General features: G+C 39.8%; 1 protein-coding gene across 2 annotated transcripts in view; it reads left to right on the top strand.

Annotated features, from left to right (window-relative positions):
• Positions 1-25,627, top strand: part of tln1 (talin 1) — a 56,624-nt gene that overhangs the window by 18,315 nt on the left and 12,682 nt on the right. For both annotated transcript variants that reach the window (XM_082540345.1, XM_082540344.1), the window contains exons 7-45: positions 647-789; positions 1,814-1,941; positions 2,039-2,099; positions 2,282-2,386; positions 2,841-2,996; positions 4,473-4,574; positions 5,353-5,429; positions 5,699-5,879; positions 6,252-6,365; positions 6,472-6,580; positions 8,376-8,584; positions 8,673-8,771; positions 8,966-9,133; positions 9,275-9,569; positions 11,549-11,715; positions 11,819-11,947; positions 12,486-12,599; positions 13,180-13,293; positions 14,053-14,187; positions 14,552-14,680; positions 14,835-14,937; positions 16,796-17,004; positions 17,129-17,248; positions 17,662-17,859; positions 18,102-18,241; positions 18,344-18,437; positions 18,656-18,745; positions 19,357-19,479; positions 20,401-20,544; positions 20,643-20,804; positions 21,330-21,470; positions 21,606-21,787; positions 22,440-22,572; positions 23,069-23,170; positions 23,311-23,481; positions 23,607-23,855; positions 24,854-24,973; positions 25,066-25,212; positions 25,383-25,549. In XM_082540345.1, coding sequence (XP_082396471.1) covers positions 647-789; positions 1,814-1,941; positions 2,039-2,099; positions 2,282-2,386; positions 2,841-2,996; positions 4,473-4,574; positions 5,353-5,429; positions 5,699-5,879; positions 6,252-6,365; positions 6,472-6,580; positions 8,376-8,584; positions 8,673-8,771; positions 8,966-9,133; positions 9,275-9,569; positions 11,549-11,715; positions 11,819-11,947; positions 12,486-12,599; positions 13,180-13,293; positions 14,053-14,187; positions 14,552-14,680; positions 14,835-14,937; positions 16,796-17,004; positions 17,129-17,248; positions 17,662-17,859; positions 18,102-18,241; positions 18,344-18,437; positions 18,656-18,745; positions 19,357-19,479; positions 20,401-20,544; positions 20,643-20,804; positions 21,330-21,470; positions 21,606-21,787; positions 22,440-22,572; positions 23,069-23,170; positions 23,311-23,481; positions 23,607-23,855; positions 24,854-24,973; positions 25,066-25,212; positions 25,383-25,549 — 5,530 coding nt within the window. The remainder of the gene's footprint in view (positions 1-646; positions 790-1,813; positions 1,942-2,038; positions 2,100-2,281; positions 2,387-2,840; positions 2,997-4,472; positions 4,575-5,352; positions 5,430-5,698; positions 5,880-6,251; positions 6,366-6,471; positions 6,581-8,375; positions 8,585-8,672; positions 8,772-8,965; positions 9,134-9,274; positions 9,570-11,548; positions 11,716-11,818; positions 11,948-12,485; positions 12,600-13,179; positions 13,294-14,052; positions 14,188-14,551; positions 14,681-14,834; positions 14,938-16,795; positions 17,005-17,128; positions 17,249-17,661; positions 17,860-18,101; positions 18,242-18,343; positions 18,438-18,655; positions 18,746-19,356; positions 19,480-20,400; positions 20,545-20,642; positions 20,805-21,329; positions 21,471-21,605; positions 21,788-22,439; positions 22,573-23,068; positions 23,171-23,310; positions 23,482-23,606; positions 23,856-24,853; positions 24,974-25,065; positions 25,213-25,382; positions 25,550-25,627) is intronic.

Genomic DNA, 25,627 nt, shown 5'->3' with positions numbered 1-25,627 from the left:
CATGGGGAATGGGAGCAGTAACAAAGGTGTTGCGTTTATATTTTTGTTGAGTGTATTACTACCTCTATCACTACAATCTTCTTCTCTGCTTGTCCACCACTACTATCTCTGGTTAGTTAGCCATCACTATCTTGTCCGTCGGGATCTGGAAGTCCCAAGGGATAAATATTTAATAGTAAATAATTAAACTAATCTACCAAATCTTCACTGCCACATTCTTTAACTCTGTAACTCTGAAAGAAATTGGAAAGACTAGTCTTTTTTCTGTCTAGAAACACATTAGCCAATCCTTATGCTGAGCTTTATTCAAAAGAAAAAAAGACTTTAACCAATTTTTCTGAGTAAATTCAATGTCTGCTTTCCAAACGGGTATGTCTGCTTCTGAAACTCCTGTCCCATACGACGTTCATGGGAGAGGAGATTATAACAAAGTGTTCTGCTTAAATATTACGGTGTCATGAATCAGGAATGAGAAACATTTTTTCCAGAGAGTAAGCAAAGTGCTTTATCTGAATCAAAATATGGTTACAGATTACAATGAAAATATGACTGAAAAAATTCACCTTGATGCTAAAACATTTTGACTGGCTAATATATTTCTAATATTGGTCTTTATGGCATCCCGTTTGGTTTGGGCTTTCCGTAGTGAACTGGTTGGACCATGGACGGACACTGAGGGAACAGGGCGTGGAGGAGACAGAGATGTTGCTGCTGCGAAGAAAATTCTTCTACTCAGACCAAAATGTGGATTCCAGAGATCCCGTCCAGCTCAACCTGCTTTATGTGCAGGTACAGAAAAACATTGACATTGACTTTCTCATTGACATTATTTTTATTTTTATTATTATTATTATTATTATTATTATTATTATTAATAATAATAATAATAATAATTTATTTTTCTCCTGTTGTCTTGGATAGACATTATGCAGTCTTGAGCCACCCCTCATTTCCTAATATTTTGTTCCAAGGAGCCAGATTTTCTTTTTCTTTGGCTATTGGCTGCCTTTGAACTCATTTTGTGTTGTTTGATGAGCCACTTAATATTTATCTATTAATCATTTAAGCATAAAAAAGGCACCTAATTCAAGGGATGAATCTGTGTTGTGTCAACTTTGCAAAGAACCCATTTTAAATTGTTTTTAGGAACTTTGCTACTGGCAGCTCATCACAAAAACACAGAATTTACTCCTGTTATTTTAGTTGAATCTATAAAAAACACCAAAGGTAACACAGATTGACAGGAATAAAATAATAGACAAACAAGTAGATTCCTGAAGAGTTATTAGCTAAAAACTTGGCATATCTTGGCATGGTGTGCAGTGTCTTTAAAACATTGTGGATAAAACTGGACAAGTGGGGGACAAAAGAAGACGAGACAGGCTTAAAAACAATCTGCAGCAGATAGATAGTATCTGAAAGTCGTGTCCTTAAAAAAAGGTCTTCTGCAAAGACCTGACACAGGACCTGAGAGATGCCCTTCAGTTGATCCATGTTCTTGGAAGCCTCACCAGAAATGGTTTCTGTGGCTCAGCTGGCTGTCAAGAGGCCGTTCTATAGGAAGGGAAATTGGGAGGAAAGGCTAAAGCATACCAAGTTACACAAGAACTGATGGAACCGACTCTTTTCTTATATATCATTTTAAATATATTTTTGAACTGGCTCAATAAATTATTGCACCTATTTTAAATTTTCCTAGTGAAGAAAATGAAGAGTGGCTCAAATGTTATATGCTGTTTTACACTGTAAATTTTTGCTCTAAAAAACTATAATGATTTTGTGTGTGTGTGTGTGTGTGTGTGTGTTGGGACAGGCTCGCGATGACATCCTGAATGGATCTCATCCAGTCTCCTTTGATAAGGCCTGTGAGTTTGCAGGCTATCAGTGTCAGATTCAATTTGGGGATCACAACGAGTCCAAACACAAGTCTGGCTTTTTAGAGTAAGCACTGGTATTTTGGTTGTATTGTTGTTTTGTCTTCAAACTGTAATGAGCTGCCTGTTAAATTTTTTTTTGATTTGACCTTTTTCCTCTTCAGTTTAAAAGAGTTCCTTCCCAAAGAATACATCAAGAACAAAGGGGAGAAGAAGATCTTCCAGGTAAGAAGTGGATTCTGTGGCAGTTTTGAACTAAATGTCAGTTCTGACTGTGCTGTTCTGTTTAATATTTTTGATGTATAAAGATCAGGTCAAACACAAATTTTATCAAGATGACTTATACTTGGAGGCTGGTACATAATACCACAGTGAGTTCTTCTAATCCTCTGACTGTGTTTCTGCAGGCACACAAAAACTGTCAAAACATGACAGAGATTGAGGCTAAAGTCAACTATGTGAAGCTGGCCAGGTCCCTGAAAACGTATGGTGTGTCATTCTTTCTGGTCAAGGTGAGAAGAACAATGGATTACCAAAGTGGAGGTTGCTTTTGATTTGAGACTTGAGACTCACTTTACAAATAATATTCATTTACATAATTAAATAATATTATTTACAATAATACGATCAGCACAAAGATAGAAACTTGCAATTTCTACCAACCAGTCCAGCATGTTGCATTAGTGGAAACTGTTCTCCAAACTAGCCAGTTTGCTACTACATTTCTGAAAAAGGGCTAGGGGAAGAGGAGGGTATGAATAAGAGTCAGAGAAGAAAAATTCACAAATAGGGCAAGATTCATCTGAAAATGTTTAAATACTTTATATGCTTTCTCTCATTCTGCAGTGCTAGCTGGATGATGGCTGAGTTAATTTGTTGATTGTGGATCTTCATGGATTGAGTCATTAATATTTGCCCAGTTTAATTTATGTTTACTTCACAGTCATTTCATTTCCCTTCATGCAGGAGAAAATGAAGGGTAAGAACAAATTGGTGCCTCGACTTCTGGGTATAACCAAAGAATGCGTGATGAGGGTTGATGAGAAGACCAAGGAGGTGATCCAGGAGTGGAACCTGACCAACATTAAACGTTGGGCTGCCTCACCAAAGAGCTTCACCCTGGTGAGTTCTTAAGTAGAGACAAGATAAGAGCATTGTTGAGCCTGGTTCAGAAATATCTTAACCAGATCTCTCTCTCTCTCTCTCTCTCTCTCTCTCTCTCTCCCTCCCTCGCTCTCTTGCTCTCTTTTTCTGATTTGAACACCTGAAATGACTTTTAACACATTATCAAACTGCCTTTTTTCTCATTTTACTATTTCCACCAGGCCAGTGCAACACCATAAGATTGTTTGGGTTTTTGTCACTGTGTAACATTGCATCTGACTTCTTCCCAAAACAGTTCTATTGCCTCTGTGCACTCAGTCATAGTGAGTTAATATGAAGCATGCATTCACGGTGTTTGAATTGCTTCACTTGCTGATTTTTATTTTTATTTTTTGCAAATATTTTTATTGAAAAAATAAAACAACACAGTACTTGCACTTACCAAAATACAATTAACCTTTCTTCATTTTCCTAAGTAAATATATTTATATATATAAAAAAAACAACTAAACAAAAACAAACTCTAAAACATTTTAACAACACTAATCTTACCGATTAACCCTCTCAAGGCAGGCGTTGCTGATTTGCAACAGTTAAAAACTAACAACCTGATTACCCCACATACATATTTTATGATTTTTTTTACTCAGAAGTACCACTGCAGGACTTGGTTGTGCATTAGCAACAAAAAGTTTAATTTGAGCCTGAGAGGGTTAAAGAAAGGGGGAGATTACCCTATCTTTGAATATCAGATGTAATCCTTGATATAAGGGGAGTCAAATTAGTTGATTTAAGGCCAGATAGAGAATGAGTCATATTAATCCCTATGTATTTAAACCTCGATGGACCACTTGCTGATTTCTAATCCTCTCCTAAAACGTCAATTTCCAAATATTCGTTCCATGCATTTTTCTAGCAAAATACTTTAGTGAGACCTAGAGATGGATGGCAATTACTGATATCACTTCTCTTTTCTCATGGGTGCGTTAAGAGTCACCACCATCGCTAAGTAGGATATCAAAGACATATTACATTCATGAAAATGATTTGCATGCTGTGTGGTCAAATGTTTGTGCATGTCAGAGGTATATCCCCACTTTGCTGTAATCAGTGTTGGGCTCATTACTCGAAAAAAGTACTTAGTAAACAGAACAATCCTCTTAAAAGTAATGCAGTACGTTGCATAATTACTTCCAGGGGAAAGTAATTCAAATTATGGAAGGCTCTCAAGCAAAAGCGCTTCTAGAAAATGTTCCATCAGTGGTATTAAAAGTTTTATTTTAAATTTGTATACAAATCATTTGCAGAAAAATTTCACCTTTGTTCAGATTGCATACGTTCAGTTGAGCCTTCAATTGATTCTTTGGTAATTTCTCACTACATCCTCTGTTCTTCGCCTAACCTAATGGAATAGTTCACCTATTCAAGAAGCTATTCATTTTCCAGTATAATCTGTAAGGTATTTTAACTTCTGGTTGTTTGCTCTGCCTTTAGGACTTTGGAGATTACCAGGACGGTTACTATTCTGTGCAGACCACTGAGGGAGAGCAGATAGCTCAGCTTATTGCTGGTTACATCGACATCATCCTTAAAAAGGTCAGCAGCATTATACATTTCATTGACAACATGGATGCTTTGATGGGGGATGAAGAATTTATTTCCTAAAAAAATGTCAAAAAATACTACAACACCATTTTGTCTAGTGAGATTTCTTTTGACATGTCACTCTTTCCATGTCACTCTGTAAGTATTCAACGCAATAGAATTTCTTTACATACTACATATGTTACATATGTGCTGGTGTGTATTTATCATCATACCATAAGGTGATCTCAAGTTCTGTGCTGACATTTCACAAAGAAGATATGAAACACGAAGTCCTGCGTCTTTTCAGGTGTTTTACAAGCCCAAGCTTGAAAGTGGCTGCTCTTACTGCAGCACAACACTGTTTATCTTCTCTGTGCTCTGTTAAAATGTATTATTTAGTTCTTTAAAATATGTGCCTTTTGCTTGACAACTGGATTACCACTCATGGCACTTTCACACAGGACTGTGGACTCAGTGTGCTCGTCAGTGAGTCTGGTGTACTTTTGATCACAGTGTCGTTTTTCATGTCATCATTGGCTTTTCCAGTCACACTGTTAATGCCTACTCATTTTGCTAGACACTATGGTAGTGTCAAGAAGAGCAGTGCTTCCTGACCAACTGTTCAAAGTTGCATAAAAGTGATAGAAAAACATCTTACTAGGCAGCTGTCTGTACTGAAACTCATGTTTTTAATCTTTTCTTTATTTTGAAACAAAAGAAAATATAAATCCTTTAAAACTGAATTTGATATAATCCAGTGTGTCACCACATTTCTTTCTCTTGACAGAAAAAGAGCAAAGACCACTTTGGCTTGGAGGGAGATGAAGAGTCAACCATGCTAGAAGACTCTGTGTCACCCAAAAAGTAAGTGTATGAGTGTTACCACTGAATAGTTTTCTGTACTTGACACGTACAAGTTTCACTGAATGGTATTCCAACAATACTCCATCCATCCATGGAGTATTCAGCTTTCCTAAGTCGCCACCAGGTAGTTATTTGTTGACAGTGTAGCTCCTCTCTTCAGCTTAGCGTTCAAGAGTTGCAGCTGAAGAGACAACTACATTATTACAAACCGGATCATTGACCTGCACCTCAGGGCTTTCAGAACTAGGTTCTTTCTCATGCCACTCCAGGTCCACGGTGTTGCAGCAACAGTTCAACAGGGTCGGCAAAGTGGAGACAGGCTCAGTGGCCCTGCCAGCCATCATGCGCTCAGGAGCTGGTGGACCAGAGAGCTTCCAGATGGGCTCCATGCCTCAAGCTAAGCAGCACATAACCAGTGGACAGATGCACAGAGGACATATGCCTCCACTGGTATGACAGAATGATAAGACATGAAACAGAAATTGGAAATTAAACTGTAACAGTAGGCTTTATTTTCTCTTTCCTTAAAACTTAAATATAGCAGGCTAACATCCTCATAAACCCACGTGAACGTGCAAATGCCAGAATCCTTACTGAGCAGCCAATGTTGATCTGTAGCACTGAAGTGACGCTTTTATAAAAATTAGGAATTGCATATTTGTGAATTTGTTTTACAGAAATCCAAACAGCCAAGTACAGTTTTAAAAAATGCATTCATTATGTTTTTAGTTATAGGAGCAATTTCTGTTATTTTGTTGTTTCAAACACAGAATTATATTCACAATTTCTTTTAATTTAATACATTCACTTTTTTATCAACAGACTTCAGCACAGCAAGCCCTGACTGGAACCATTAACTCCAGTATGCATGCTGTCCAGGCTGCCCAAGCTTCACTGGATGATTTTGATACTCTGCCTCCATTAGGAACAGATGCAGTGAGATTTCACTTCATTTGCTTGGACTGATTTAAGTGCTGATTGTATTGATGATGTATAGTGAAGACTCCATTCTAAATGGATTGTTTTTTTGTTTTCTTTTAAGGCATCTCAAGCTTGGCGCAAAAACAAGATGGATGAGTCCAAACATGAAATCCATTCACAGGTGGATGCCATTACAGCAGGCACAGCCTCCATGGTCAACCTCACTGCGGGTAGGAATAGTGGAGCATCTCTCTGTTCTTGTAATCATGCTTTTTTCAACAACAAAAAAAACTCTATGGAAACTGTATGTATGCTCCCGGTGCACGTTTTGTCTGCTGATATTAATCACAGAACTCTGGAAGTTATTGAGTAAACGCAGCATTGTTGACTTTAATGCACTATGCACCTCAACATTGAGTCTGTGACTTGGTTGCTAAATGTTTCCTCTTTGCAATAACACCACTTACAACTGGTCATTAAATAGCTAGGAAGGAAGAATCAATTGTCTACTAATTGGAAGTTTGGTGGTTTGAATCCTGTTTGCTCCAGCCTCCATCTCACTTTAGCTGGAGTGGTCAAGATGTTGAACCTCGAGTGTTGCTCCCAATGCAGTTAGAGAGTGAATGTGTGTCTGAATGCTAGCTAAAAAGCACAGATGTAGAAAAGAGTCCTTGTAAGAATGTGTGTGTGAATGGGTGAATGAGACATGCTGTATAAAGTGTTTTGAGTTCTAAAGTAAGGATAAAAGCACTATATAAGAACCAGTCCATTTACCATTTGTTGCAATGGTGTCATTCTATTACACTACCTATTACAGCAAGGTCTTTACAGTTTTCACAAATGCTTGTGAAGGAAGACTGCGTGGCTACATGCTTTGTTTTATACAACTGGAAAACACCTGAATTCAAAGATTAAGAGAACTGTTCTCTTAACTGTTCTTTCCTCATACAATGTGTATTATCTGCACTGACAATGTGACTCTTAAAATACATTGAGGCATTTTATTCATAATTTCTTATCAAACCGAAAATACAACTATTAAACATTAAGTTTCCTGTTGGTCAGGTTCATTTGCAGTAATGATAATACGAATTTGGAAGACTGGTTGTCCTTCAGCATCAGCTCTCTTAGTATAAATTTCACTGCTCACTTTGCAGTTTTTGAGTTTTAATGCTAACATGTTCCCTACTTTGCTATGCAAAGCATTCACTAGTTTTGCATTTGGATAGGCCCTGTGTTCACTGCCCAGCATTGAGGACCTGATTACCATTTTCCATAGAATACCAGAACTGGCAGGTGGACCACTGGGGTTCTGTGCCTCACCCTGAGCATGTGGAAGATGTGAAAGAGTCTCAAGAAGCTGTTACGAAAGTTATGCTTTCTGTAACATGGGCAGCAGCACCATGACTGCCATTAAGAATCAGGATTAAATTCTCTGACCCCTTGTCAGACCCTATTGCCAATGCACCAGCAGGTGTATGGCCTGCATGGTGCATTGGCCTGCATGCCAATGCACCAGCAGGTGCATTGGCATGCAGGCAGTTCCTGGAGGATGGCCCCCACATTTGCCAGACCTAAACCTGTCAGAACATTTTTTGGGACATTATGTTTCTTTTTATCTATCCGACGTCGTAAGGTTTCACCTCAGACTGTCCAGGAGCTCAGTGATGTCCTGGTCTAGATCTGGGAGGAGATTCCCCGATGACACCATTCATAGTCTTACTAGGACTATGACCCAACGTTGTCAGCCATGCATACAAGCACATGGAGGCCATACAAATTACCCGGCTGCATTGTTTTTTTTCACTTAGATTTTTTGGGTTTCTTTGAATTCCCCTGTAGTAGGATAATTTTCATTTACTTCAAATGATGTAGCATCCTTTCATCCCAGCAGATATCCAGTGTTATTTTTTCCATTGATATCTGATCTGTTTTCTGAGTACTTTCTGAATTTGTTTCTTATGCAAATATAACAAGCGTCCTGTAGGAGATAAAGCACAAATCTCTGCCCTTCTCTGTCTTTAGGTGATCCAGCAGAGACAGATTACACAGCAGTAGGCTGTGCTGTTACTACAATCTCCTCCAACCTAACAGAGATGTCAAAGGGTGTTAAACTTCTGGCAGCACTTATGGAGGATGAAGGAGGAAATGGACAGCATCTGCTTGGTGCTGCCAAGAACCTGGCCTGTGCTGTCTCTGAAATGCTAAAGACTGCCCAACCTGCAAACACAGAGGTACACAGCCAAACTAAAAGGAAGACAGAGATACATTGTGTTTTTCTACTCTTTCTTGTTTGAGATCAGTAATATCTTTTGGTTCCAGCCTCGTCAGAATCTGCTGCAGGCTGCTGGAAATGTGGGCCAAGCCAGCGGAGAGCTGCTTTCTCACATAGGCGAGGCAGACACTGATCAACAGTTCCAGGTGTGCTCATCATAACATTTATTATTGTAGTGTTTTGCTGTTTTGGTAGTTCTTTGATTTTGCTGTGTAGCCATAGGAACTACTATTGTATATGCAAGACAAAGTATCACACATTAGATACTATTCACATTCAATTGACAAGACTTTATTTTCACCAATGATAAGGTATGCTAACTGCTGTTTGCTTTTGGCAGGACATGCTGATGCAATTGGCTAAAGCTGTGGCTAATGCTGCAGCAGCTCTGGTGCTCAAAGCAAAGAATGTGGCCCAGAAGACAGAAGACTCAGCCCAGCAGAACCGGGTCATCGCAGCAGCAACTCAATGCGCTTTGTCCACATCTCAGCTAGTGGCTTGCACAAGAGTGAGAACTCGACTTTAATACAGTGTTCACCGTCTGATAGGGACAACTGTTGACTGAAACTGAAATGTTCTTTTTGCATTTGAGCCAAGCCTAAGGTCTTTCTACTTTTCTGTCCCACCAATAATCCTATCCCTCTTCAAGGTGGTGGCTCCAACAATCAGCTCTCCAGTGTGCCAGGAGCAGCTAATTGAGGCGGGCAAGCTGGTGGCTAAGTCAGTAGAGGGCTGTGTTGAGGCATCACAGGGAGCGACCAATGATGATGGTCTCCTGAAACAGGTGGGCATGGCTGCCACAGGTGTCACACAGGCTCTTAATGAGCTCCTTCAACACATCAAACAATATGCCAGTGGAGGCCATCCCATTGGACGTCATGGAGAAGCCACTGACCGCATTTTGGATGTCACTGAGAACATCTTTAGCTCTATGGGAGATGCTGGTAAGTGAAGGAAGCTAAAACTGTTTCCACAGGATGGCTTTGGATCCTTTTGTAATTTGAAATCTTTATAGGCTTTTTTTATACCCATAAAATTACATTCTCTAAAATGTGTTGTGAAGAATCTTGGTTTCCAGGAGCACCACTGGTTTACCCCAAATATGGAGTAGCATAGTTGAAGAAAAGCTGACACACAGGATATTCCATATATAATATCTATATATTAGAAAAGTCAGCATTTTTTTCACTTGTCACTGTTCAAAATCTTTTTATTTATTTTTTAAGATGTAATGTACTGGCAATGTAATATAGCAGTTTTCTGACCACTGAAAGCGCTTTAGACTACAAGTAACATTTTCACCATGCATTCATACAGTGCTTCATATTATACACTTCAAACTCATCCTCCACCTTATGTGCATGGCAATTTTTGAATCACCAGTTAACCTAAAATGCATCTCCTTGGACTGTGGGAGAAGCTGAAGTACTCACAGGAAACCCATAGTGATTCAGTGGGCACATTTAAACTCACAGTGAGGCCCAGCCGGAGTTCTTCTTTCTGTCAGGTGACACTAACCGCTCCACCAGCATGTTACCTGATCATATCTACATTAGTCTAGTTAAAAAAATATTCTCAGACTTCTTTTTAAGAGGCTAGTGCTAGAAAACAGTATGTAAAATCATGTAAAAGTAATTTCGTAATGGTAAGCTAAGTGATTAAAATCTGAGATGATCTTGAAAATGCATTATTACCTTATTATTACAAGTTTTACAGCTTGAAAATAACAAAAAAGGAAAAGAAGGTTTTACAAAAGTTTTACATATACTGTGATCCTTGCGTACTTCTATGTATGTTTCTGTTTGGAGGCTTATGACAAGGACATCTACTTCTGTGAGATTCTTGGCCTGTCTCGCATCAGCTGCTCCTCTAACTATCTGTAATTTTTCAGTAATCTTTGGTTCATGTTTGTGACTGTTGATGCCTCAAAACCTTGAGCTTGTGCCTCTTGATGTTGTCTATAATCAGCAGCTTGCTTCCAGACTTTTCTGTTTTTAACCAGACTCCCATTGAGAAATCAGTGGGACCAGTGGAACAGGTGATATTAGCTATTTGCGATACACCACTATCTGGATTCATAACTGAAGATAAATCCATCCATGAATTTTTCTGGGGCTGGGTCTCCAGGACAGCAGCCTAAGCAGAGAGCTTTGTCTGAGGGAACACCGAGGCCAGCCAAGAGATATAATCTATTACTATGTGCATATTAGTATTGTACAGCACTTTGGTCTACCAGGTGCTATATAAATAAATAAATGATGATGATGATGATGATAATCTCCCCAGCATGCCTCCTTCCGGTGGGACATGGCCAGAACTTCACCCGGGAGGCATCCTTGGGAAAAACACACTTGAATAATTTGTGTTTGCTATATAGTTTGTCCACCAGATGGCAGTCTATAACTTCTTTCCTAGGAACAAATATTTGAAGCACAGCAAACAACTGATCCACATTTATTTGTGAAAATAAAATAGGATTATTTTCGAACTGCTTTATGGGATTATGTTAGTAAGCACTCATAAACAGCTACACATAACTAATGTTAGGGAGATCCATTTATGTTTTGTGAAAAAAAGCATCAGTCTTAAAAATCCTAAATCATTTAAGTTTTTTGAAATATAATATTCTTCTTGTCTGTTATCGTTTAGTTTAACCTCCACTTTTCATGCTAATTATATTACGTTACCTTTTCTACATTCTTAGAACCTTCTGTTTTGTGGGACATGGTTAAGGAGTTGATTATTTAGAAAGAGTTTTTATACTATGCTTGCTCAGAATATTAAAATAATATTTCTTCTTTAGCTTTCTGCCTTCTAAAGATCAATTTATATTCTTCTCACACAACTGTTGGAAGGACGAAATTTTCTTTATTGTTTTTTTAATCATCACATTTTTCTCCATCTTTCTTTTTTGCTACACTAGGTGAGATGGTCCGTCAGGCTCGTATCCTTGCTCAAGCCACCTCTGATCTGGTCAATGCTATCAAGATGGATGCAGAAGGAGAGTCTGACCTAGAGAACTCACGCAAGCTTCTTTCTGCTGCCAAGCTGCTGGCTGATGCCACAGCCAAGATGGTGGAGGCCGCTAAGGTCTGCCTTTGTCTTTTTCTTTTTTTTAAACTCTGTGGATAAGACTGTGTTATCATTTTGTTGATTTGTTGGTTTAATATATAATGTGAATATTTTATCCCAGGGTGCAGCAGCAAATCCCGACAGTGAGGAACAGCAACAGAAATTACGAGAGGCGGCTGAAGGTCTCCGCATGGCCACCAACGCTGCGGCGCAGAATGCTATCAAGAAACGCCTAGTCAACAAACTGGAGGTAACACCCCCAACCGGTTTGGAAGATAGCTGCCTCTCCCTGAACTTGGTTGCGCTGGAGTTTTCTTCCTGTTAAAAGGGAAATTTTCCTTCCTACTGTCACCGTCATCTGATTGTTGGGGTTTTCTCTGTATTATTGGAGGGTCTTTACCTTGCAATATAATGCACCTTGAGACAACTGTTACTTTGATTTGGCACCATATAAATAGCATTGAATTGATTTACCACAAAAATGCTTTTAAAATGATGTCTGATGCTGATGCAGCTATTTCACACCCAACCACGATCGGTGGAACTCTGAATATTTCTTAAACACTTTAGTACAGCGTCTCTTTTGGGAATATAACTAAGTTTAACTTTGTGGCCTGTCTGACATGATGCTTAATTATAATACTGGCTTCAGTAACTTCCTGTTTTAACTTTAAAAGTTTAACATTTGCATCTTATTATTAGTTCTGTCTGAGTCATTTCCCTGATTATTGCTAGTCTTGTGCTCTTTGCTGTTTTTTTTGACTTGTCGTGTTCCTTTTTTCTGGCAGAACGCAGCCAAACAAGCAGCAGCAGCAGCCACTCAGACCATTGCTGCTGCACAACATGCAGCCTCAACCAACAAGAACCAGGCTGCCCAGCAGCAGCTTGTTGTGGGCTGCAAGGTAAAAACTCAGTACTTGCTTTGGTTTATATAAACATATATGGAACTAAGCTTGCTATGTAGAATCAACAATCAGTGGTACAAACAGTAAATTTCATGGAGGTTTTGGGTCTTTTTTTAAAAAAGATATATGGACAACCTAATATCGTCTTGTAGTGATTGACCCGACACACTGTATCACTTTGAGGAGTATCACTTGAGCTCACTCTCCCACTCCTCCCCTGCAGCTGAGCCACACCTCTGCCACACTCCTATTAATAAACTTGATATACTCAAAGAAATGATAAATAAAAATTACATTTTCTCATAATTAAAACAATGTAAAAAAAAAAAAACCCAGAGTATTCCCACTAATAGTAAGTACATGCCTTTATCTATTATCTTTCAAATCTGTGAGAATCAGACGATCCACACCAGGTATGATGACTAGAACCTTTTAAAGGAGGGACAGACTGGAGTGTACAGAGGTTTCTAAACCCTTCAAACTGAAGGATCTGAATGCGACTGTCCACCTTAGCAAAGTTATGCTTGTTGTGTTAAGATATTTTTAAAAACTGTATTGTGTGTGTGTGTGTCTCCAGGCTGTCGCAGAGCAGATCCCTCAGCTGGTTCAGGGAGTCAGAGGCAGCCAGTCTCAGCCTGACAGCCCAAGTGCACAGCTGGCTCTCATTAGTGCCAGCCAGAACTTCCTGCAGGTGACTGTCACACCACCAACTTCACTGAGTGACAGCAGACTAACAAAACAACAGAAGAGTATAGCTATGTAACTGTGTTACAGTCATAATAAACAGCCACAAACAGATTGTGGCCTCATTGTTTTGAGCAACAAATCTTAAAACACAGACAGAGTAACACTGTTGTCTGTCACTGGGTTAGAAATCTTTTCTGATGATTTTACTGCAACCTGGGAATTTTCTGTGTCACCAATGTGTCTTTTTTAGGTAGCTAAATCACTGATAACTTATGCCATGCATGTAACCTGGTTGCATCTTTCAGTTTAACCTTTTTTGTGATTTCTTGCCTCTTTGGAACTAAAGGAGACCACCCAAACACATGAGATATCATTGGAAAGTCAAGATGTTGTCTATTGAACACATTTAGTAGTAACTTAGTAGGGTAGCTCAAATAAGTCAAAAGATATAGACCAAAAACTAATTTCCATTATAGAGGACATAAATGAATAGGCTGGGTCTCAGTAGGTTAGGGGGAGATGAAAAAGAATAGTCAGAAACCTGAAAACAATATGGCTTGGCACTGTCTATATTTTCATTGAGTTTTTTTTATTGATTATATGTTTATTTACACCATTATTAACTAGAGATAAGAATGAGGAGATGTAAACGCACTTCTAGCAAAAGTTTTAGGAAAAGCAAACACTTTATAGTCCCTTTCTTTTTTAGAATGAATTGCTTTAAATCAAAACCAATGCAACATGTCTCTCTTCCCTCTACCAGCCCGGTGCTAAGATGGTTACAGCCTCCAAAGCTGCTGTTCCCACCATCAGTGACCAGGCTTCAGCTATGCAGCTCAGCCAGTGTGCTAAAAACCTGGCCAGTGCCTTGGCAGAGCTCCGCACTGCCTCACAAAAGGTAGTACTAATTATATATATTCATCAGTTTGATTCTGAGAAAGATTTCAGCGTTCATTGTACTGTGCTAGCTGGAGTCAGCAAAGTGAGTGAAAGACCTAAGAAACACTCATGCATGTTTGAACTTTTCTGAAATGATATCATACAGGAATGATCTAATTCTCCAGATTTCTTTTTACTGTTTTAGATTAAGAAATACATGAATTTCCAGATTTCTAACAGATGGCCTATTTTTTTGGTCAATGAATCAAGTGAAGCAATTATGGTGTAGAACTTTTTTCTGATTTTTTTTGACTGATATCTAATTCATGCAAGATATAACTATGTTTTATTTAACTAATCACAGATATTTTTGTGTATCTTAGGCTCAGGAAGCTTGTGGACCACTGGAAATAGACAATGCTCTATCAACGGTGAGAGATTTGGAAAAGGAGATTCAAGAGGCCAAGGCATCAGCAGAAGAAGGCAAACTTAAACCACTACCAGGAGAGACGGTAAGGAACACTGAAATAGTTTTGGTTCACTGGACAACACCATGAACGAAGCATAAACATAACATTTTTTTAATAATAATAATTGGTGAGTTATTTTCAAAAGGTAGGAATGGTTGATAATGTTTCTTTCCATGTCTTCTGCTGTGTTGTTCAGCTTGAGAAATGCTCCCAGGATCTGGGTAACAGCACCAAGGCTGTGAGCTCAGCCATAGCCCAGCTGCTGAGTGAAGCCACCCAGGGAAATGAGAACTACACTGGTGAGTTTAACATAACCAGAATGTCAGCTATTAAGTATATTTTTTGTTCAAGAGGAAAAATAGTACAATAAAGCTTTACTTGCAATGAGATGTGACAGGATGAAACAGCAATACGAGTCTGTCACTTTAAAAATGGGTTTGTTTCTGATCCCAGTCAAATTTTTATAGTAGGGCCTTTACCTTACAGCAGCGGTCCCCAACCCCCGGGCCTCGGACCGGTACCGGTCCGTGAGTCGTTTGGTACCGGGCCGTGAGAGTTGAGGATCAGGTGTGAAATGTATGGTTTTCAGGGTTTTTATCGGTTTTCAGCGTTATTTTGTTATCGTTTTTATCGTTAACTTGGTTTCCCTGGGTCTTTTCACGTGTGTTATGAATAAATCTTCTTTTTTTCGGTACCGGTACTGGTTTTATTTTGTTGTATTTATCCGCGACACCTTAAAGGCCGGTCCGTGAAAATATTGTCGGGCATAAACCGGTCCGTGGCGCAAAAAAGGTTGGGGACCGCTGCCTTACAGTATAAAGCACATGTGGCATTTTTTGTTGTGATTTGGTGTTGAGTGATATACCATTCTTAGGGCATAGGCTTTAGTATGGTGTCATCCCATGCTTTGCCGCTATAACAGCTTCAACTCTTCTGGGAAACCAAATCACAACAGCAGTCACCTCAAGCCACTTTATATTGTAAGGCAGACCCTACAATAATACATGCTATGAGCAAGCACTTTGGCGACAGTGGGAAGGAAAAACTCCCCTTTAAAAGGAAGAAACCTCCAACAGACCCAGGCTCAGGGAGGGCGGCCATCTGCTGCAACTGGTTTGGGTGAGAGAAGGAAGACAGGATAAAAGACATGCTGTGGAAGAGAGTCAGAGATTAATAACAAGTATGATTCAATGCAGAGAGGTCTATTAACACATAGTGAGTGAGAAAGGTGACTGAAGAAGAAATAGTCAATGCATCATGGGAATCTCCCAGCAGCCTACACCTGTTGCAGCATAACTAAAGGAGGATTCAGGCTCACCTGATCCAGCCCTAACTATATGCTTTAGCAAAAAGGAAAGTTTTAAACCTAATCTTAAAAGTAGAGATAGTGTCTGTCTCCTGAATACAAACTGGAAGCTGGTTCCACAGAAGAGGGGCCTGAAAACTGAAGGCTCTCCCTCCCATTCTACTTTTAAATACTCTAGGAACAACAAGTAGGCCTGCAGAGCGAGAGCGAAGTGCTATAAGGATATTAAGATCAGATGGGGCCTGATTATTCAAGACTTGAATAATGTGAGGAGCAGGAATTTGAATTCAATTCTGGATTTAACAGGGAGCCAATGAAGGGAATCCAATATAAGAGAAATATGCTCTCTCTTTCTAGTCCCTGTCAGTACTCTCACGGCAGCATTTTTTGATTAACGGAAGGCTTTTCATGGAGTTTTTAGGACATCCTGATAATAATGAATTACAGTAGTCCAGCCTAGAAGTAATAAATGCATTAACTAGTTTTTCAGCGTTGCTCTGAGACAGGACAAGATGGACAATTTGTAACATTTCTCATGGAATCAACAGAAGAAATAGGAACCAGTTTTGTTTCACTCATTCAATCCTTGCGTTAGGTCCCTGTTTAGACTGAAGTGGTTCAACAAAAAAACAACAAGACAATCTTGAAAATGGTCAAGTAGAATGTCTGGACTAAAGATGAGTGATGCAAAAGAAATGACGAGTGACTCAAGAATTTTGCATTATACTACATTTCAAAATATCTTTTTTATTAATTTAAACAAATTAGACCTTAGGCATTCCCAGACTGTAAATTTTGTATTATGTCTTTCTACGCACCAAAGTTTCTCTCCTCTGTCCTGTTGGATCCAGGTATGGCAGCCAGAGATGTGGCTCAGGCTCTAAAGTCACTAGCTTCGGCTGCCAGAGGAGTCGCTGCTACCACAGATGACTCAGCAGCACGTAGTGCCATACTGGACTGTGCTGGGGATGTCATGGACAAGTCATCCAACCTTATTGAAGAGACCAAGAGGGCCATTGCTAAACCAGGAGCTGCAGAGAGTCAGCAGAGATTGGCCCAGGTTAGAGCCAGACCGAGAGATTACAAATGCTTTTGTTTGGTAGCTACAGTAGTTTATTTCTGAATGTTTATATGTCTTTCATATAATAATGACAATCATCATGTGCATGTGTTTCTGTGTGAAGGTGGCTAAGGCGGTTTCCCAGGCCTTGAACAGATGTGTGAATTGCCTTCCTGGCCAGAGGGATGTAGACAATGCCATCCGCACTGTGGGCGAAGCTAGCAAGTCTCTCCTGGCTGATTCCGTTAGTACAAAATTAACAGTTTTTAACAAATGTAGATTGTAGTTACTGATAAAAAGATCTCAGGTGAATAGTATTTCACCCTGAAGCTATTCTATTAATCAATCAAGTTCCATCACCTACTGTTTTTCATAATTTTCCTGATCTCTCTTTTTTTCTCTTCTTTTTTTTTTTTTTACCTGTGAAACACAGTTGCACAGCAAAACTAGTCTTTCTTCTCCAAAATTGTACATATCATGGAACCCTGGAAGACAGTCTTTGGAGACAAGTTAATTGTGGATGCTTGAGGATGAAAACATAATTTATGAGTCAGGCCTAGTTGCTTACAGTTATAACCAAAGTTATAACCAGTTGTAGCCAATATTCTTTTCTATATTGCTACTTGCAGTATTAGAATTTTTTTCTTCCCAACATAGTTCCCGTCTAGTGGAAAGAGCTTCCAGGAGGTTCAAGCTCATCTCAACGAGGTTGCAGCTGGTCTAAATCAATCAGCCAATGAAGTGGTCCAGTCATCCAGAGGAACTACCCAGGACCTGGCCAGGGCCACTAGCAAATTTGGACAGGAATTTAGCAACTTCCTAGAGGCTGGTGTTGACATGGCTGGAACATCTCAGGTCAGTTTGAATGAGTTACCACCAGGCAAACTGTCGTCCAATTTTTTAAAACATGTATTTATGAGTTTTATATCCTCAAAAATGTACTGTCCTTTGTATCGTTGTGGTGTACCACGCAAAGAGCAGACACAGGTTCATATTCCAAGAAGCTGGGTCATCATGACACATGATTTAGGTGAAAAAATATTAATTGCAAAAGCCATAGAGTTTTCAGTGTCTTCACACTTCTTCCTTTCCTCTAGTCTAAGGAGGACCAGACCCAGGTGGTGTCTAACCTGAAGACAATCTCAATGTCATCAAGCAAGCTGCTTTTAGCAGCTAAAGCTCTGTCCACTGATCCTAGCTCCCCCAACCTCAAGAACCAGCTGGCAGCAGCTGCCCGGTAAAACCCCCCCACAAAAAAAACCCCAAACCAAAATAAAAAAATCAATTTTCTGCAGCTTTGGTTTTAACCACTTATCTGTCTTATCATTTGTCTTTGCAGGGCTGTTACAGACACTATTAACCAGCTCATCACCATGTGCACTCAGCAGGCTCCAGGTCAGAAGGAGTGTGATAATGCTCTCAGAGAGCTTGAGGTAACAGCCACCATCAAACAGTTTCTCTTTTTTATCTTTTCTTTAGCTTCCCATGTCCCGGACGCATCATAAAAATCTCTAAAACTGTATAATAATAATAATAAAGAAAACCATAAACAATCAATACATTTCAGTCATAGAGGTTGTGTGACACTCAGCTGAGTTGTACAGTTTAACAGTGTGAGTTTGTCAGGAATGTATGCTGTGTTTGTGTGCAGTCAGTGAAGGGGATGCTGGAGAACCCGACAGAAGCAATCACTGAGCTGTCATACTTTGACTGCATTGACAGTGTCATGGAGAACTCCAAGGTACTGTAGAATACACATCATTAATGCCTTTCTTTTATGGTTTTAGTTCTATTTTTTTAGGATTTTCAACATTGGCAGTTCCTGTCTAATTTGGAATAGGTAATAGACTGGAAACAGTAGAAGCGCGGGCTGTTTCTCCCACAGAAAAAAAGAGGACGTGATTCTATCAGATCACATATTCTCCATCTTATTGCATCAGTTTAGACAATGTCATCAGAATCAGAATGCTTTATTAATCCCTAAGGAAATTATGCACATATACATTATGCCTATGAAAGTGTCATGTTTTTTTTTTTTTTTGCTGTGAGCTCCATCGGTTAGACAGTAACTAAAAGAAAATTTCTTGGTAATGATAAAAGATGAAATAAACAACATAATGAGCCAAAGCAAACGTGATACAAGTTTTAATTTCTTCTTGTTTTTCAACACCTTAAACTATTTAAGTATTTAAGCAATTTGTTTCGTCGGCAACAAACTACAAAGCTTGGATGTAGACTACAATGTTATGGTTCAGTCAGTGCTTTGTCAGTGCTTTAGCTTTACTCAATATCATCATTAAATGTGTGATGCTCCACTCTTTGATTTCTGATTCTCTTGTTATTTGTCAATAGGTCCTCGGTGAGTCCATGGCTGGTATTTCTCATAATGCCAAAAACTCCAACCTGCCCGAGTTTGGTGACTCAGTCAGTACTGGCTCCAGAGCTCTTTGTGGTCTCACTGAAGCAGCTGCACAGGTAAAATCCATACTGTAGATTACTGTATTATTGCCTTAAGACAGCAGCTCAGAGGCAAGTAAAGTATGCTGGTAACATGTCTATTTTGGCTTGCTACACACTAGAAGTATTTACATACTGCTGACTGTGGTCGTGAGGTCTCAGAATATGCGCTTTGAGCAAAAGAATGACAAGACCACGGAACTGAAGGTTAATAACATCATGGAGAAACTCGCGGTTCTCCAACGGGAGATTGAGAGACCAGTGTCGCAGTGTGAAAGAACAGCTTGAAATTCTCATGAGTTGTTGCAAAAGAAAAATTACCATCATAATCCGGCTACCCCTTCGGCGCCACCTGTGGGCTCAAGGCTGGAGCCGAACAACAACTCCCTGATAACGACTGTGTTGAGTCTGTTCCTTCCCATTCCCTACAAGGCCACCTGGGTTGGCTGGAAGACTGTTTACTTAGCCAGGCAGGGCGAAGGACACTATCTCAGCTGAACTATGGACACGCACACACATACATATACTGATACTGACGCATCACCCTCCCTACCCCGGATCCAACGCCACCTCCAACGCTTACCTCCCCTCTGATGTGGACATTGGGTCAGCTGGAGGCGCAGTCGAAGATTGCAGCGGTCCCAGATCAGATGTACACACTGGAAAACGTTCCCATGTTACTGTCTGTGTTTATTGTGCTATGGTGTGTTGATATCTGTGCATTCCTGTATTATCCTTCTGTGTTACACATTTCGATGTTTTTTTTCCTCGCTACCTAGCCTGACCTGTCTCCCCAATGTGATGTTTGTGTATTGTATGTACGGTCGGCAAGGTCTGTCATCTCAGTTGTGGGCAAAAGACCTGCAACTGACAAATAAAGGCTATCTCATCTCGTCATCATCTCATACAATGAACTTATAGGTGATTTTATGTCTCTAGGCTGCCTATTTACTGGGTGTATCAGACCCCAACAGCACAGCAGGTCAGAAGGGCCTGGTAGACCCTGCTCAGTTTGCACGAGCCAATCAGTCTATTCAGATGGCCTGTCAGAACCTGGTGGACCCAGCTTGTACTCAATCCCAGGTAAATGCTTGCCTCACTGCAAGTAATTGTCAGTTTTATCAGATTTCTTTGACTGATTATTGAGTCTGAATGTGATGACCATTACTCTCCCCATGCAGGTGCTCTCCGCAGCAACCATAGTGGCCAAGCACACCTCTGCGCTCTGTAATGCCTGCAGATTGGCCTCCTCTAAAACTCCTAACCCTATTGCCAAGAGGCAGTTTGTCCAGTCAGCCAAAGAAGTGGCCAACACCACTGCCAACTTGGTCAAATCCATAAAGGTTTGTAATAAAAGCCATATCAAACACACATCAGTATCATTCATACACACACACCCACAGCTTGAGTGAAAAGGTTAATTATGATGTAGTGACAAGTATTAATTTACAAACTGAACTACAGTCAATTATGTTTAACTATCATTTAAGAATAGGATTTTCAAAAAAATGTAAGAAAAGTAATAAAAACATGTAAGAAATGTCTTTACTTTTAGTTCTCGGTCAGACATATTAGGGTTGTCGGACATATGTTTACTGAGACATGTCTTCCGGCCTTTATCCAGTATACATCTGAAAGTGTGTAAAAATGGAACAGTCGAATCCACGTTTTCTATAATAAAAGAAAACTAATAAAACTCATAAAAAAGGATTAAACAAGAGCTCATTAGCTCACTTTTGACAGCTATATTATTTAAACCTCTTCTTCCTTGCTACATTACACTGCTCTAGGAGGTAAACAGCTAGTCTTCTAGAACTAAATAGTGCTGAAAAATTCTTATGGAAGTCATGTCTGTGTCCCCTGCATAGGCTTTGGATGGAGCCTTTAACCAGGCGAACAGAGAAAAGTGTAAAGCTGCCACTGGCCCTCTAATAGAAGCTGTGGACAACCTGACTGCTTTTGCCTCCAATCCTGAATTCGCCAGCATTCCTGCTCAGATCAGCCCTGAGGTATTTCCAAGAGCTGCCATTACAGCATTGCTATGACACTAATGTGCCCTGTCATATCATTACAAGTTACAGAATCTAACATCAGGAGATTTTCATATTCTCAGATAGATCCTGATTTGTTATTCTCTGGTTCAGGGTCTTGCAGCTATGGAGCCCATTGTGGCAGCAGCTAAGACAATGCTGGAAAGCTCCACTGGCCTGATCCAGACTGCCCGTTCTTTGGCTGTCAACCCCAAAGACCCGCCCAAGTGGTCCGTGCTTGCTGGACACTCCAGAACTGTGTCTGACTCCATCAAGAAACTCATCACCAACATGAGGTAGACCCTGCTCTGCACACTGGCCTCTTCCACTACTACTACTGTCTGGGCTCCCTCTCAACCATCACACCTAGAAAACAGTGTAACAGTATATTATGTAAATGACCATGCATAATATAAATAATGCATAGATTTACACAATATTTTGTGTTATTTTGTAATGATCACAAAATTATTATTGGCCATTAAGTCTTGCATCATTTTTATGAGTAACGTGTTATTTAACCCAAACTTTGGAATAGATTTGTATCAGACTTTTGAATGACATATATAACATATAAGGGGGGTTGTTTAGTTTATTATAATTATTATAATAATAACTGTATAGCACTTAACACAGAGTTAAAAAAGTGCTTCACAGTTCAAATAAAAGCCACACAAACATACAGACACATAATCAGCTACACCGGCAGGCATTCACTCCAACATAGACACATACAGTCAAATAGTTGCAAACTATGGCCAAAAATGAAAGGGAAAAGATGAAGGGAACACTGACCTGGAATGAAAATTAAAATAATCTAAAAAAAAAAAAGCCCAAACAAGTCAAAATGTAAAAAACTATAAAAGTAAGAATTGGTTCTCTGCTTAGATTGAGTCAAGCAGGTTATAAGAGTGTGTAGTAATTACACCCTTCATCTCATGTGTGCAGAGAAAAAGCTCCTGGCCAGAGAGAATGTGATGATGCTATTGAAGCGCTAAATGGCTGCATCCGTGAAGTTGATCAGGCCTCTCTGGCAGCCATAAGCCAGCACCTAACACCACGAGAGGACATCTCAATGGAGGTAAACATGCACACTCCACTATTAGTTTTTCACTGACTCTGTATGAATGCAGCAAGAAAATTGAATTGCTGTATCCTATACAAAATAAAAGCATTACACTTGATTGTTTGTTGTTTATTCTACGTTGAATATATATGTATGTGTCTATATGTATCTAATTTCACCTACTAAACCCCTGAAAAATCATGGTATGGATGTTACTGCCCCCACAGAATATTTCTTCCTGCCAATCCCCTGAACAGCCTGTGCATTGGTCCATGCTAGTTAGAATGACCATTTTACAAGAAGGAAAGTGAAAAGTTATTGTGAGGAAACACAAAAGTGTTTTGAGGGACAAACGGTTCAGGAAGCCACTGTGATGTAGTGTACTTCAGCATGCATTGTTCCTTGACCTGATGTGTAATAAGTCTGTTGGTAGACATAGTAAATGAAGCTGAATTTGGGGCTAATTTAAAGTATCTGAGTTTGACTGACAGTTCATATGTGTATGTTTTAGACTCTCCATGAGCAGATGGCTGCCTCAGTCCATGAGATTAGTAACTTGATTGATCCCGTGGCTGTAGCTGCTCGATCTGAGGCCTCCCAGCTGGGACACAAGGTAAACCTTAAGACAGCAACTTTTTACAGGCAACACAATTTGGACGATGTGATGGTCCAGCTACAGGCTGAAGTCTGACATGTTCCTTTTATTTTGGAATCAGTTTTGTACTTAAATAAAATTATTTGTTGCCCACACAGGTCTCTCAGATGGCCAGTTACTTTGAGCCCCTGATCATGGGAGCCATTGGCACAGCATCCAAGATTCTCAATAGTCAACAACAGATGGCTGTTTTAGACCAAACCAAAACCCTGACTGAGTCGGCCCTGCAGATGCTCTACACTGCTAAGGAGGCTGGAGGCAATCCAAAGGTAATGAAAGTTGAAATATAATGTCTTCTGGATATGTGTACTTGATTGTACTCTATGTGATTAAGTACCACTGAACACACTGAGCATTTTTGCACTGCTCACACCAATGTGCTTCCTTTATCTAGGCAGCCCACATGCACGAGGCCTTGGAGGAGTCCGTGCAGATGATGAAAGAAGCAGTGGATGACTTGGGTGCCACACTGTCTGAAGCAGCCAGTGCAGCTGGTGCAGTAGGTGGTATGGTGGACTCCATCAATGATTCCATCAATAAAATGGAAGATACACCAATGCAAGAACCTGAAGGCACCTTTGTGGACTACCAGACTACCATGGTTAAGACAGCCAAGGCCATCGCTGTGACTGTGCAAGAGATGGTAACATATTATGATAATAATGCATGGGGGATAGTTTTTGGTTTGTTGTTAGTCATTAATTTTTCCATTTAAAAGTTGAGCTCAGTTAGAAATTCTAAATGAATAAAGCATGCTCCCTCTTAGTGAGGATTGAGCATGAAAAAGTACCATATTAGGAGACAGCTGTGGGATTTCCTGTCATTGCCACTAAACAGTTATGAATGGAATAAAACAAATCATACCACAAAGGCTGTCATATGCAAAAACAGCAAGAGTATCGATTGAACATACTATTACTATTACTGCATCCTTTCAGTGGTTCAGGCCCTAAAATCTGGTAATTAGTATTTTGGCAGAACCTAAGCTGGGTAGTCCTCCAGTTTTTACTCCTCAGCTGTAAAAGACTGATGGGGTATTGTCATCACACCACCGGGTAGGTGGGCGAGCAGCGTGGACACGCTGTGAATGCAAAAAACTAGAGACCAAGGTGATGTAGGAGTTTCAAAATGATAACACAGGTGGCTCTACTAAAAAATCCTGACACAAGTCAGGAAAACTAAATGGAACCAACAAAACTGGAACGCATAGGCTGTAAACAGAGGATCATGCACACAGGTAACAAAGACACAGTACCACCCTAGGCGTAGCGTAGATTTACATGCAAGCCTTGGGACAACCTCACATTTCACCAATAGAATCAGACTTCTACCAGATAGATGTATGTTATTGAAAAATGTATCTTTTTTCTCCAACCATAATATTATTTCTGTTACTTATCATTCTTTTCTTGCACTTTAATAGCATTCATTGTGATAAGGATATTATGAAGACAAAAACGCATACAAAGCCATGTGCAAACACACATAATTTCCACAAAAGCCTCTTGATTTCTTTATTATTGACACACTCATTAAATGATCGTATGAAACTCATGTTAGTAAATTTGCATCAATACTTAATTCATGTTGAAACATGTGTGGAACAAACTCGGTAACTAGCATCCTCTTATTTGTCTTCAGGTGACCAAGTCTAACACCAACCCAGATGACCTTGGAGGATTAGCTAACGAGCTGACCAATGAGTTTGGAAATCTTGCGAACGAAGCCAAATATGCAGCCGTTACTGCAGAGAATCATGAAGTAAATCAAACGAATGTGTCTAATGTGTGAAGTGTCTATACTTGGAAAGTGTCCTTTCCACAGTTTTCATGTTGTCATGTCTTTGTTTCCAGATTGGTTCTCATATTAAGAAGCAGGTGGGTGAGTTGGGTTTCACCTGCACAAGTCTGGTGACAAAAGCTGGAGCTCTTCAGTGCAGCCCTAATGACACCTTTACTAAGAAAGAGCTGATTGAAAGCGCACGGAAAGTCTCTGAGAAGGTCAGAACACAGGCTAACACATAACTTGTCTTTTGAATTCTTTTTTGGTCAGTTTGTCTTTATTAGATCAGCAGTGAAAAAAATTAGACATTTTCTCCTACTCTGTGGTTTTTATTCTTAATTTACCTTTCCATTTATAAAACTTATAAGACTTATTGATTTTCTTGCAGGTCTCCCATGTGTTAGCATCTCTGCAGGCAGGTAACCGTGGCACCCAGGCCTGCATCACTGCTGCCAGTGCAGTGTCTGGAATTATTGCAGACCTTGACACCACCATTATGTTTGCAACTGCTGGAACTTTGAACCGTGAAAATGCAGAAACCTTCGCTGACCACAGGTACTAATTAGAGACCCTCTGTAGGCTATATTACAGATGATTTGTTGATTTGACAAGTTGATTTGCAGTCTAGTGTCA

This window comes from Aulonocara stuartgranti, assembly GCF_965226115.1.
Source record: "Aulonocara stuartgranti genome assembly, chromosome: 7".
NCBI lineage: Eukaryota > Metazoa > Chordata > Actinopteri > Cichliformes > Cichlidae > Aulonocara > Aulonocara stuartgranti.
This window is presented reverse-complemented; position numbering and strand designations above follow the sequence as displayed.